At 36.6% G+C, this 13,956-nt stretch overlaps 1 protein-coding gene across 2 annotated transcripts in view; it reads left to right on the plus strand.

Annotated features, from left to right (window-relative positions):
* LOC138064056 (transportin-1) overlaps positions 1–13,956 on the plus strand; it is a 55,591-nt gene that overhangs the window by 26,917 nt on the left and 14,718 nt on the right. For both annotated transcript variants that reach the window (XM_068924820.1, XM_068924821.1), the window contains 8 exons: positions 242–364; positions 1,937–2,055; positions 4,330–4,390; positions 5,045–5,213; positions 7,340–7,492; positions 8,622–8,847; positions 11,399–11,570; positions 13,429–13,515. In XM_068924820.1, the coding sequence (XP_068780921.1) occupies positions 242–364; positions 1,937–2,055; positions 4,330–4,390; positions 5,045–5,213; positions 7,340–7,492; positions 8,622–8,847; positions 11,399–11,570; positions 13,429–13,515 (1,110 nt within the window). The remainder of the gene's footprint in view (positions 1–241; positions 365–1,936; positions 2,056–4,329; positions 4,391–5,044; positions 5,214–7,339; positions 7,493–8,621; positions 8,848–11,398; positions 11,571–13,428; positions 13,516–13,956) is intronic.

The raw sequence follows: 13,956 nt of genomic DNA on the forward strand, positions 1-13,956 counted from the left end.
GTAATATTGTTGTGATAGTGTCTAATTTTTGATCATATGTACCATAAACATTATTGTATTCTGAGAAGTTATTTGCTTAGCTGTGTGTCTTTAGGAAATATTGTGGTGTTCTGATGAGGTGTTGGGATGAGAAGGGAGCAGAAGTACATACTTGCATACTTTAGTTTGCTAATAATGTCAATTTAAATAAAAGATGCACTGAATAAATTGAGGCTTTTCAACCAGTATTGCTTTCCAACAGAATCTTTTTGCATTGGCTGGTGACGAGGAGCCTGAAGTACGGAAAAATGTTTGCCGTGCTCTGGTAATGTTGCTGGAAGTTCGAATGGATCGCCTTCTTCCTCATATGATTAGTATAGTTGAAGTGAGTCTCATTTCTCAAATTGCATGCCAAAATCTTTCTGGAGTTGTAGAAATAATAACAAAAAGCATTCATTGGAACATGTATATTGCTCTTAATGCTTGTCTACTTTTCATTTGCCTTCACAGTTGAGGCTGTGAAACTGTCTTTTTAGCTATTTGCTGACTTAGTGTTTTTTCAAGAATGCGTATTACAGTCATTTATCTTCATTAAGGTGGTTGATCCTGAAATGGCCAGGATCAGTTATACTGTGGAGCAGACAGGCATTTTCTGACCACAATTGAGAAGACCATGTTAAAAAACAGATAAAATAAGCAGATAAAATAGTTTTCTGTATCTACAGTTTTCACACTGAAGCTGTGCCTTCAATTGGCAATGTGAAGGAGCACCTTCAGTTAGGTTACAGTTTGTTGCTCTGTTTTTGTCTTCCTAACCAATAACAGAACACAACAAAATGGTGGATTTTTCAAGCCCTTTGGTGGGAAGTGTCAAATCTCTTAATTTCAGTTGTATTAATAAAGCCTTGCTTGAAATGGGTGTGATAGTTGTCAACTTTTCAGAGCTGTAATTTGTTGACAGCTCAAAACAGTATTTCTCTTACTTTGAGTTCTCAATCACAATAGCTAGCCTTTAGGAAAGGCAAATTTTGTGTCCCTGAAACGCATAGGGATACAATGGTTATCCCATTCTATTCAATTTTGAGAATAAATTAGTATTCTGAAGCAATTGAAAAACGTTTTCTTTAGTTTTAATTAAATGTGTGTATGAGGAAAGATAGATTCAGACTCTCACTTGTTTTCGAAAACTCATGGAAGAGCCAGCTGTTTCAAAAGTAAGGGTTAGTGTGGAGAAATGCAGAAATTGCTATTTTGGAAGATGCAAGCTTCTTCCCTAGATTATTTTGGCAGCTATGTGTAAGAAACTGAGGTAGCAGTGGTATAAATTACTTTGTTTATGCAGGTATTTGATTTTGCGGGGTGGGGGGGAAGGTTGGTTGTTTAAAGTAGTCCTTATTGAGGATTAGATTTTAATAGCAAGCTTAAAGTTTTGATGCAGGATCTCTAAATTACTTTTCATGCTAGTAAAATGTGAGACTGTCTTTTTGTTATGGGTTTTACTTAATTACATCCTTTCAGATCATCAAGACTGGGCAAAGTAGTAGTTTTTATGGTATTAGAAGTAACAAAGTATTTCCGTCCATGTTAACTATGTAGTTGTAACTTCTTAGTCAAAGGTGAAGGGGGAGAACTTTTCTACGTGAAACTGTTTATAATTGCAGATGTCTGTCTATAGCTTATTGCTGATAAGGTTCTGACTTAAGTAATGAAGACCCTTTAGAATCCATGTCATCTGTTGTTAAGAAACAAAATTTTCTTAGACTATTCCCACTGTAGCCTTAAGTAGTCTCTTATTGCCATTCCTGCCCTGTCCCAGCCGTGCTCAAGAAATGAAATGACTGTAGTGGCGTGACATTGGTGGCATATCAGTTTTTGCAAACACACTCTGTGGTTGGTATTTTCTTCTGGGTGCTTAAAACTCCTGTTGTATGCAATAATTTCTTTATATGTTGTTTAGTACATGCTTCAGAGGACCCAGGACCAAGATGAAAACGTGGCTTTGGAGGCTTGTGAGTTTTGGCTGACTTTGGCTGAACAGCCAATTTGTAAAGATGTATTATGTCGGCATCTTACTAAGTAAGTATTAATGATTACAACTCTTAGTCATTTTTGAAATAGTTGTCTTTAAACTTCAGTTGAGTTGTTCCTATATGGTTTTATAAAAATAATATCCAGTTGGCAACACACTTAGAATTTTCCTATAGTTAGCTCTCCTGCATAATAAAAATGGCTGTAGAATAGGGATCATTGAAAAGATTCTGAGGATTTCAGACAGTGAAATCCAGAAGCAACTTAACTGTGTCACTGTGGTGATTTACCTCAAGCTTAACAGCCTGTAGCTTAGATGGAGGCAAAGATACACTAATGTGCTCTTAAGCTCAAATTAACTTCTCCACATGACGTTAGCTTTAATTTCTGGTGTACTGTGGTGTATGTTTACATACAGTGTTGACAAGTGCTGTTTGGGGTTTCTCTGTGCGATATTATGTGTGCGTAGTCATGCCAAGGGATATCCTTCTTTATAAAGAACATAAAAAATGACATAAGATCACTTAGGTTTAAGAATCAATGTTTATATCAACTGTCACTGCAATTTAAAGTTAAAGTATATACTCATTTGTACTACTTCTGCCTAGATTACTGGTAGAATAACTTTCTGAAACTTCAAAAAACTACAAAACCCGAAAACGTAAAGTCTTAGTTCATCATGTAAATCCTTGGTATGAATGGGAATGAATGCCCAAGTTTGAGATCTAGACATCTGCGTCTCTGCAGCAGTGCCTGTAACTTTTCTCCAGGGCAGTCTTTTGCAATAAGAAATGAATTCTTCAGTGTTCCCAGCAAATGTAAACTTTTCTTTTTTTGATATATGCAGGGAAAGTTTTTAAATATATTGGGACAGTTATGTCTCTGATTCTGTTCTCTCAGTCAAGATTTTGAGAGCATATACACATGCTTTTCAGCAGAGATGAGCATTATAAATGTGAAGGAATAAAAAAGAGCAAAAATTCAGTTTTCAAAAGCAAACGGAGAATTGAGATTTAATATCTACTGTGGCGACTGAGGAATAGGAATTCAAAAGAGGAGAGCTAATGTTATGAGAAATAATTTTTTTTAATTTTAGAACACTTTCATTTAATTTCTCCACTTGTAGCTTGAAAGAGAAAAGAGTGATAGCACAGTTCTTCATTCCACTTCCCCCCTTCCCACTTTAAGGGAGGTATTGAACATCCTCTGGCCAGTATGGACATTGACATTGCATCAGCTTCATACTCAATTTTTAAGAAGTTTTTAAAATTGCTATAAAAACATAGTAGGATAATAGTAATACTACACTTCCTTTTATGTGATCTTTCAATATCTTGTTTGTTGCTGAGTCCTGTTTGACAGAGGAGTTCTATAAGAAGTCCATCAATACTTGATGCTCTTAATTTTTATATTAAATTAAAGATAGGATAAGATCTTCTAAAAATCTGTTTGTAGGGTGTATAACATCTTCTTCTTGTTTATTTTACAAGAAAGCCTGTAGGCCTTCTTGTAAAATTTTACAAGTAGCTCCTACATACTTTATGCTGGAGAAATGCTAATTAATTGGTGTTAATTTGAATGCTACTTTTTTCCTTTATTAAAAGTTCTGCAGATAACATGCCATTGGGATGTGTAAATGTTATTGCTGAATTGAGTGCTTTCAGAAACTATTCTATTCAGTTGCAGAACATAGAGGGTTTGACACTTGTACTTCTATGTAGTTGGACTACCATAGCCATAACCAGTTTAATAACTAGATGAAGTTCTAGGATAGTTTGGTCAAGATCTTTTCCATGTTGGGGACTTAACTAGTAACCACAAAAGATGAATGGGGCTTAATGTAGAGAGACTTTCATCTTATTGAGGTAGGGTCTTCAGCCAGAAGTAAAGAAAGTGACAAGTGCTATTGGTGAGAGCCAACAAACGATGGCTGGGACAGGTTTAGTCCCTAATACTTATCAAGTATATTGTGGGAGTTTAAATTCTTATTCAAAAGCTTTAGACTTAGTTTTCGAAAGATGCTTCTGTATAAAGTTTATCATATTGAAGAATATTCTGTTTTTTAAAGTGTAAAACTTCGTTCTGCCATCCGGCTAGCTCTAGTTAGAACGTCTGTAATTTGAAATTAACACTTTTTCAGATTACAAAATACTAATACACCTCATAAATGGAGTTTGGTTTAGGTACTAGCTTTTGTGAGCAAGCTAAGGTTTCCTTGGTTTGGGTTTTTTTGTGTGGCAAACAAAATTATGGCCCAGGTAACTGAAAATTGGTTTGCTTTATTTATGTGTTATTTTAACACGTATCATTATTTCTTTATAGGCTGATACCTGTGCTGGTAAATGGTATGAAATATTCAGAGATAGATATTATTCTGTTGAAGGTGAGCACAAATTTCTTCTACTCTATAAGAATATCTGGTCAGCTTGTGACCTGTAACTCAGAATGGTTCATCTGGGGACAGGTCTGGCCTACCACCTGTTCCACGGAGAACTAGCTTTTAGGGGCATCATACCTTGTTCCAAAATCTAAACGCTACTGTTACCATGTCTGTTGTAAAATGGTTGGATCTATGAACTTTTTTGGTTCTCTTCCCCACCCACCTCAAACTTACCCATGAACTAGTGCAACAATGCAGTGCCTAAAAAGAATGTTCAAAATTAATCGTAATGACTTTCTGGACTGAAAGACATGGCTTTTTTGTAACAACATTTCTGAATATATAGCTGCCTACCAGAATTTCTCTAAAACTTCTTTCTCCTAATTCATTCTCATCAAGAATTATTTCTTAACAGGAAGGATGCTTTGTAAATTTGTGTGAGCTTACTTCTCTTCCTTCTATTTCCCCTTCATTTTTCTGGGAAATACTCTAGCAGAATGCAGGAAAAATGACATTTTTAGTTAGCTGGGCAGCACGAGTGGGATGTGGATCTTTAATACACTTATAAAGTTTTGAACATAATTTTTCACTATATTCTTAATTTCTTTGAGCAATATAGTTGCACTAGTTTATCTGATTAAAACATTTTGATAACAGGGGGATGTTGAAGAAGATGAAGCTATTCCAGATAGTGAACAGGACATAAGACCTCGTTTTCATCGTTCGCGAACGGTGGCACAGCAGCATGAAGAAGATGGTATTGAAGATGATGATGATGATGATGATGAACTTGATGATGATGATACTATTTCTGACTGGAATTTAAGTATGTCAAAGTAATGTATACAATGTTTAAAAATATATCTACTTGTGTAAAATGATAGCCACAGTAAAAAGAGAACTTTCTGTGAAGCAATACTGAGGCTTTGGTTTTGAACAGAAACAGAACTATCTCCTGATGTAATTGATGTTTTCTCAGGAAGTCTTTCAGATGTGTAAAACACTTTGCCTGTGTAACTGTACCAACAAAAGCTAGCCAGCTGTAAGCTTATTTCTTATGTTGAATGTGGCAGATGGAGCTGCAAATATTCACTGGATGCGATTTAACAGAGGCTTTTGGCTTATAATTTTAATTCTATAAGCTAATAGGAACCATGCTTCCTTGAAAAAAAAATTTCATTGCTCTTAGCTTGAGGAAGCTTAATAATGCTTTCTTGTACCTTGGTCTTCCCTGGAAAACTGCTTTGCGAGTGTGTGGTTTTTGTTTTTGCCCCCCTCCCCATTTGAACACACTTATACTACTACCAGCCATTACCAGTAGTTCTTTCTATATGTTAGAAATTTGCTTCTGAGCAGAATGTAGAACTTAGTTGTGACAAGAGGAGGTAGCTGAGGTAGCTGACGATCTGTGTGTGTATCGTAGGATCTTTAGGTCAATAGGTCACGTGGCAAGGAAAGAAAATGCCACTAATTGATTTCTAGGCTTGGTGATAAAAGACTGTGGGTGGAATTCTGATAAATCTGACATAAATATACTTTGCAATCAAGCAGCCTCATTCTAGAGCAGTCAAGGGTTTGTCTTTTGACTGTTTCTACAGGAGATAGACAAAGTGGTAGTTACAGATCTTTTCGTTGAGTCTGCTGCTAACCATTTGAAAAGGTAGAGCAAGTTTTTGAGTAGGTTACTGTCAATCCAAGAGCTGACTTCTCAGTTATGATTCACAAGACTTTGATAACAAAATGAGGAGGTCTCACATCTTGGGAGTGCTGGAAGCTTGTGTGTTGATGCGGATTAATTTGATAAAATACAGAGTCCTGAGATTTTTGTGACAGATGAACGTAGCTTGAAGCTTATGCATTTAGCAACTTCTAAATATAATTTTTTTTCGAAAAAGGTAGTGGAAATTGGGAGAGGGTGCCATCTGGTCCAGAGTTTTGGTAAGGAAGCTAGAGTTGGCCAGGAATTGGTGGCCTGAAGGGGAAAGAGCAGGAAGAAGGTAGGGGAAGTCTGTATTGACATATATCATCTGGACTTGAGAGAATTTAGGATATCTGAGACTGGGAACTGAATGTGCCCTATTTCTAGGAGCAGAGTAGAAAAGTTTTGCATTTATTACTTGTTCTGGGAATTGCTACCTTCCAGGTGAAGCTTTTGTATGTCTTTATTTGGGCTCACCTAGCAGTTTGGGTCCAGTTTAGGATTTTTGTGTATTACCTCTGATATCTGTCTTGTATATACTTTTGTTCCAGGTGGATCCTTTTTGACAGATTAAGAAGGAAGTGAGATTCTAATAAGCACATAAGTGCAGTTTAAATTCTCTAATACAGGCAATCTTTGTAAAACAAGCTTAATACTACTTTTCTAAACGTGACGAAGCCACAGCAGAGAACCAGAATTAAGGATTTCTGAATCATGTTTTGAAATTGTTGCTGGTTTTTTTTTTTAATGAGCTTTTATTTGCTAAAAATTACAGTCTCTAAAGCTTCATGATTTTGCTTCTTTTGCTTTGAGACACGGATCACTCTTCAGCTTTTTTTTTTAATCCAATGCTAATGTTTTTATGCCATATCCCTTTCCCTTAGTTTCTTTAGTTAGTATGTTGCGTTCAGGTCACAGACCTTCCCTCTTCCTTAGTGTTAGTCTATCCTGAAATTATGTAACGTATGTAATGTTGCAGTGTAATGTTGGGGCTCCTATCTTTGTGCTTTAATATCCCTAGTATATAAGTCTTTTTTAGCGGCTATGTAAGTGTTGCAAAACTGACTTTTTAAGAGCCATAGCTTTGTACCAGAGCGCAGTGGATCAGCATGTCTTGCAGTAACTTAGTAGTAGTCGTCTTCCTCATGCCTGGAGACTCCACTGGCAGCTGAAAGTTAAAATGAGGGTTATGCTGTCTGACTACCGCTGCTTGTATACTATGCAAAGATTAATACTCCATTAATGCTCCTCAGGGAAATGTTCTGCTGCTGCTTTAGATGTCCTGGCTAATGTATTTCGTGATGAACTTCTGCCACACATCTTGCCCCTTTTGAAGGAATTGCTCTTCCATCCAGAATGGGTTGTCAAAGAATCTGGTATCCTTGTTCTTGGAGCAATTGCTGAAGGTAAGGTAGCATCGTATATCAGGCTGCTGAATTTTTTGGTTGGTTCTAAAGCAGCTTTATGATTCCTTCTAGGTGAATTTACTCATGCAAGCAAGTACATGTGCTTAGTTGATGTGGTTTCAGTGTGTTGATTGATCTTTACATCTGCTACTTGGTGACTGCAGTTATTGTTTTAACTTTTCATTTTCAAAGCATTTGGGAGGCTGAATAACTTGGATTACTTCCCTTATTCCGTCTCTGTCGTAACTCTGTGGTATATATTTGTTGGTCAGTCATGAAGTACTATCTGGGTTTGATATAAAAAGGACACTGAATAAATTTACGTCTTAATTTCATTTAGGGCTTTCAGAAATGGAACAGACGGTAGTCCTATGACTTGAGTGTACTGAACTACTTTTTATGGATGGTTCACTTGTTTGAATGTAACTTCCACTTCTTGTACTTACTCAAAGGCTTGGAAACCTAAGGAATATGTTGGGGGTTATGCCGGGATTATCTTTTTTTTCTTTTCCACAGTGCCCAGTGAACATACTTTTTCTTTGTTGCTAGAGAACTTTTTGGGTTGGTTTTGATTTCCAGGCAAGCAAAGTAAAAGTTAGCACTTCTGGCAAATCTCAATGTGTTATTACTACTGCCCTTGCTGATTTTAAAGAGTAGATTTTTTTGCTGGCCAATATTTGTGTGGAATTAGGAGAAAGAAGAAGAAAATTAAATTTCTTTAAAAAAGGATTCTATATGAAGTGACTCTTTGCTGTCAAGGCTGAATTTTTTTTTTTTTTTTTTTGGTCGCTCTAAGTGGACTGATGGTTTTTGGTAGGACTTCCAGGCTGTACAAAGCATTTTACTTGAAAGTACTTGCTGTACTCCAGATAATAAAGCCAAACTTCTGGAGTCTATGGAAGCACTGTAGAAATGTAATTGAGATGTGTATATGACATGGACTGGGGATTTTAAGTATCGCTTGTGGTAAGGCACTAACATAAATTAGGTAGATTGTATGTAATATGTTGTGAAATGTATTACTGCGTGATAGAGAATGAGAGTCTGTCCCTTCTAGGAAACAGAGAACTTAATGGAGAAGCTTTTATTATCGGTGGTTCTGCAATAGCTGTGGTGTTTTTTCTTGCAGGCTGCATGCAGGGTATGATTCCATATCTTCCTGAGCTGATCCCTCACCTTATTCAGTGCCTCTCTGACAAAAAGGCTCTTGTGCGCTCCATTACATGCTGGACTCTTAGTCGCTATGCACACTGGGTAGTTAGTCAACCCCCAGACACATACTTGAAGCCATTAATGACTGAGTTGCTAAAGCGTATCCTGGATAGCAACAAGAGAGTACAAGAAGCTGCCTGCAGGTGAGTCAAAACTTGAACAAAAAGCACTACTTGTGGCACTGCATTTTCATGGGACGCTGTTTTAATGCCTTTTTTGATGAAGGCATAACTCTATTTTTAGCGCTCAATTTTTTTTTTTTTTTAAATAGGAGTAGATTCAGCTTCTTGTGGAGTAGTGACAAATTCTTCTGAGTTCTGATAAAATGAAAAAGTTAATTTGCATTTCTCTTGTCCGGTTTGATTCCACAGTATGGTAATCACTGAACTAAAATAGTGTATTATAGTAAAAGAAATTACCTGTATGTGGCACCTGTTTTTCCAATATTTGAAGTTAATTATTTCATTGACATCACACTTACACCATTCATCTGACTTTTGTATGTGTATGTACAGAGTCAATACTGGTTACAATGGAAAACTATCGTATCATTGAGTTACTGATGTTGCTTGTATCTATCTGGCTCAGGATTACCAAAATATTTGGGTTATAATTCTTTGCAAGGGAGACTCCCCTTCTCTTGAAAGGGAGATCCTGGCAGATAAGATTCCCTTTCCCTCTTGTATACTGATACTTCAAAAAAAAAATTAAATGACCTCATTGTGACGTATGCACCTCTTGTGCAAGAAACTCAGCAAGTTTTACATGCCAACTTTTGTGGGGCTGGACCTTACGCAGTAGCTTGCCAAGAAGGTTTCTTCATAAAGCAGTATTAGATCTGTATCTGATTGTGTGCTTAAAATATACTTTTTTTACTTTCAGTAGTGCATAAGGACAAAGCTGAGATCAGAATTCTTGAACTAGGCACAAACGGGTAGACGTATCCTTGCCTGAGGATGGGTGCAAAGAGTTTAATGAAATTTAGTAAGCAAGATTTGTGTATTAAACACTTTTCCACTTTTTGTCCCTAAACCTTTTCAAACGTTAGGCTAGCAAATTTGTTCTGCTTTAACTCCATCGCCTTCCTACCTGTCTCCTCAAAGTGGAAATCTCCTGTTCCTTCCAGAATGAACAGAAAGTTAGTGGTACAAGAATATTTGCTTCACAGATTTTAATCCAAGAAGTCAGAGTTCAGTACAACTTTTATTTATTAAAAAAAAAAATTTCGTCCACACTTTTCTTATACAGAACATAGTTTAAAAGTACGTGTAGTTAAAAAAAGCTGTGTTGCAACTGTTGAATACCCTCATGGAGTGCTTACAAAGGATACGCATTAGGCAGTGGAAACTGCTAAAGTAATAGGAGAGAAACGAGGGAATGGTAAAATTAATAATCCAACTGATTTTTTTTCAAAGTTCAGCCAGTACCAGATTTATAGCATATATTGAAATGCTTTCTTCAGACTAGAGCTTCATTAAAATTACTGCTGCAGCAAAAAAAAAAAAAAAAGTCTGGGGAATTCTGCTTTGAGGAAAACGTGGAGCTGTTATAAGTCAAGACATACTTGCTACCTTTATAAATTGTAAGGACATGTGATCGTCTTTTTTGGAGAGGAGCAAAAAAAGTGCATCCGTACAGTGAATAGCTATACAGATCATTGATGTCTACTATTCTGAAAACTGAGTATAGAGTATTATATGTTTTCATCACCAACTTCTGTATCATCTCGGCTATCTAACTGTCATTTCCTTTACTACTGAGAAACTGCTTCTTTAATTGGGGATACCCAAAAAGCTCTTTGACTTATGTGTGTTCTTCTGTTCACGTTCTATGCCTTTCTGAAAAGCAAAGTAATAGATGACTGTTGTTAGCCATTTAAAGCATTCACTGTATTGTTAGCCGTTTAAAGCGTTCGCTGTTGTATTGTGCTAAGAAAAAGGCATTTCTGTATTTGGTAGCACACTAGCAAGGGGTTATTCACCTCATAGGGTGATGCTTAAATTGTTAGTACTAGGATAAGCTAATAATAGTCGTGTTGACACAAGCCAGGCAAGTAAATCTTTAATAGATCATCATTTTTTCCTTTTAATATTTCTCTGAAGTGGTATATACAACTTTTTTTTTTTTTTGGTCATTCATAAACATTTAACAGACAATCTAATAAGGTTCTGTGGTGTGTGCTTTGACCAAGGCTGGGCAAAAATGTTCCTCCGCTGCCTTTGCTTCTTTGCTTTCTGTTTTCCTTATCTTTATCTGTCTTCCGGTGTAGTGAACTCCAAAGGGTGCAGACTATCTGATGTTGGTGCGGTATCTGGCACAATGGTACCGGGGCTTTTAGGTGCAGCTACAGAACACATTAAATGTAACAGCTTTTGTTATGGTTCCCACTATTTCAGTTAATGTATTGTAACTTTCTGTACAGTAACTCGTTTAGGGATTTTTCCTGTGTATGCATAACAGGCTTTACAAAAATATTTTTGAATTTTATTCGTCGCAGTATAAGCGAGTTCTTAAGTGTTCCATCAAAATAGGTCTGGGTTATCTCAGTAACAGCATTTTGAAAGCATACCTCAGATGGGTCTGAGGACTAAATGCAATTTATGTTGAACAGAAATGGGTTGTGTTGGGATGTCGTTGAATTCTCTTGTTTTTGTTTTTTTCAAGGTACTGACTGACCTGTTTTTTGTCCCTCAGTGCCTTTGCTACTCTGGAAGAGGAGGCTTGTACAGAGCTTGTTCCTTATCTTGCTTATATACTTGACACTTTGGTCTTCGCATTTAGTAAATACCAGCATAAAAACCTGCTCATTCTTTATGATGCTATAGGAACTCTGGCAGATTCTGTAGGACATCATCTAAACAAACCAGTGAGTATCCCTTATATTCTGTAGAAGCACTTACCGTATGTTGAGAAGTGGGTTCAGCGTGTTACAAAATGAAAATCCTGATCTATGTAGGTTTTGATCATATTAAATGTTTACATGTAAAACACTTACATAGACTGCTTGTAGCTTATCTGCTACACGAATAGTCTCCATTTTGAATGAACCACTGCGTTTGTAGTGGCTTTTGAATTGTGCTTTGAATTTGATTTTTTTTTTTTTTTGCAGTCTCAACCTTTTTCAGGTCAGAGGAGATACCTATATCAGTATACATACTAAAAAACTTTAGAGAAGTAGGTGGAATGCGTGTGCAAATTTCTAATGACCAATCTCTTCTTGGGAACCACTTTCAGTATAACTAAGTTGGTCTCTGTGTGTCTCTTTCTAACGTATTGGAGCATAATGGTACTTGAAAATGCCTTATCAGAGGGTGGGACAGACATGCATTTTATATATAAAAACACAAAATCCTTTGGACAAAGCACAGATAGCACACAGGCACATAATGTGTTTGTTACAGCATGTGTGCTTATTAATAGAGTATACTACATGTCACATGTTACGTGCATCTTCTTATGCTGTCTATTAGAATTTGTTTTGTCTCTCTGTAATGTTTCACATGACAGATAGTTTTATTTTAGTCTATCTGGTTTGTTGCCATGGCATTTCACTTCCTATGTGAGGCCCCATGCAATAAGAAGACCTCTTCTTCGCTCTCCCTCTGGCCTTGGCCAACTTGACAGTTGACAGCACCACGAGGAAGATAAATGGGAGCTCCTGCTGGCAGTGGGACTTTCTTCAGACCTTTAGAGCACTATCTTTGGGCACAGCATTAGCTGGCAGCATCTCCTGGATCTTTCACTACCTTCTGGGAGCAACAGGCACTATAGGGATGCCCTGCTCAATGTCCTTGTGACTGAGCGGTGGCAGAGAAGATACCCATTCTGTGTCATACTGTTGCAGCACACTAATGGAAGTGGGTCCTTCTGGAAGGATGGGAAATGTCTGCCTTCATGGATGGTTAGTTATTCAAGGAAGAATTTTCATGACCACGGATGGGGTTGTAGCATGAGAACAACAGGAAATGGCCAAGAAAAACAGGTGACAGATGCACAGCCAGACTGCACTGCTAGTAAAAAGATTTTTCTGAGGTGATCATGTGGATTTACAAATCGGGAAGCCATTGAAAGCTGCTAAGCTGAAACCAAACCTGGAGGAAAATATTCATTCTGCAAGGGGTTATGTGCCTCTACGCAAAAAAAAAAACCCACCACCAGCAGCAACAAAAACTATTGTTGAAGTGAATGGAGTATTGTCTTTCCCTCTTTATCATATTATGAAATTATTACATGAGTATTGCTTCACAAAAATAATTCCCATATACAGACACGTGATGTATTTCTGGACACAATTAAATAAATACTTGCGATGGCAGAACCAATCTTCAAATTTTTTGATACAGTACAGCTCACCAATAGCATGAGGAAATTAAGACTTAAAAAGTTACCTTTATGTAAAAGCTTTCAGCTGAAATATGTCACTCACTACTACTTACTACCTCAGCTATAATACTAGAAACACGAATTCGATTTATATTAGTGTTTTATTGTAAATCGTAAGACCTAAATTGTAAACTGTAATGTTAAACTTTTATCAATAGACAGAAGAGCCATCAATTTTCAAACGTATTGCAACAATGGTTGAGTTATGGTACATCAGTTTTGTCTTTTGTCGAAAGAAAAAAGTATAAGTGTTTCTTCATTCCACACTTAGTATATTTCAAGGCTAGAAAGCCAATGTATTAAAATAGTTTCAGCAGCTGATGCATTTTCATCCTAAACAGGAATATATTCAGATGCTAATGCCTCCATTAATCCAGAAATGGAACATGTTGAAGGATGAAGATAAAGATCTCTTCCCTTTATTAGAGGTAAGTGTTAAAAATTGAATATCCTTTATTAAATTCATTTAGGAGTTACACCTGAGTTACTAAAGAAACTCCTACTAGGAAGTGTGACTATAAAAGTTGACGGTGTTGAGCATTTTTCGTAATGGAGAAAATCTTGTGCCTAAAGAAATATCATGAGATTTAGTGGAAAGTTGAGATTTCTTTTCTGCTGTTCTTGATTATTTTCTTCAGGATTCTTTTTAAAGGAAAAAAGTGTTCTTTCTCCCCCTTATTATTTCTTTTTCTCCTCTCCTTTCACCACTCTATTAGAGCTTCTATCAAATGAGCCAAAGGTGTGAACTAGACATGTAAATTGTTTCCTATACTTTCCAAATCTGAAGCAAGAAAACTCTTCTAGAAAAATTAGTTTCATAGCCTAACTTTAATACTAAGGCTTCTACGTGAGCCAGGTGCTGCAGCTTA

Source organism: Struthio camelus, chromosome W (genome assembly GCF_040807025.1).
Source record: "Struthio camelus isolate bStrCam1 chromosome W, bStrCam1.hap1, whole genome shotgun sequence".
NCBI lineage: Eukaryota > Metazoa > Chordata > Aves > Struthioniformes > Struthionidae > Struthio > Struthio camelus.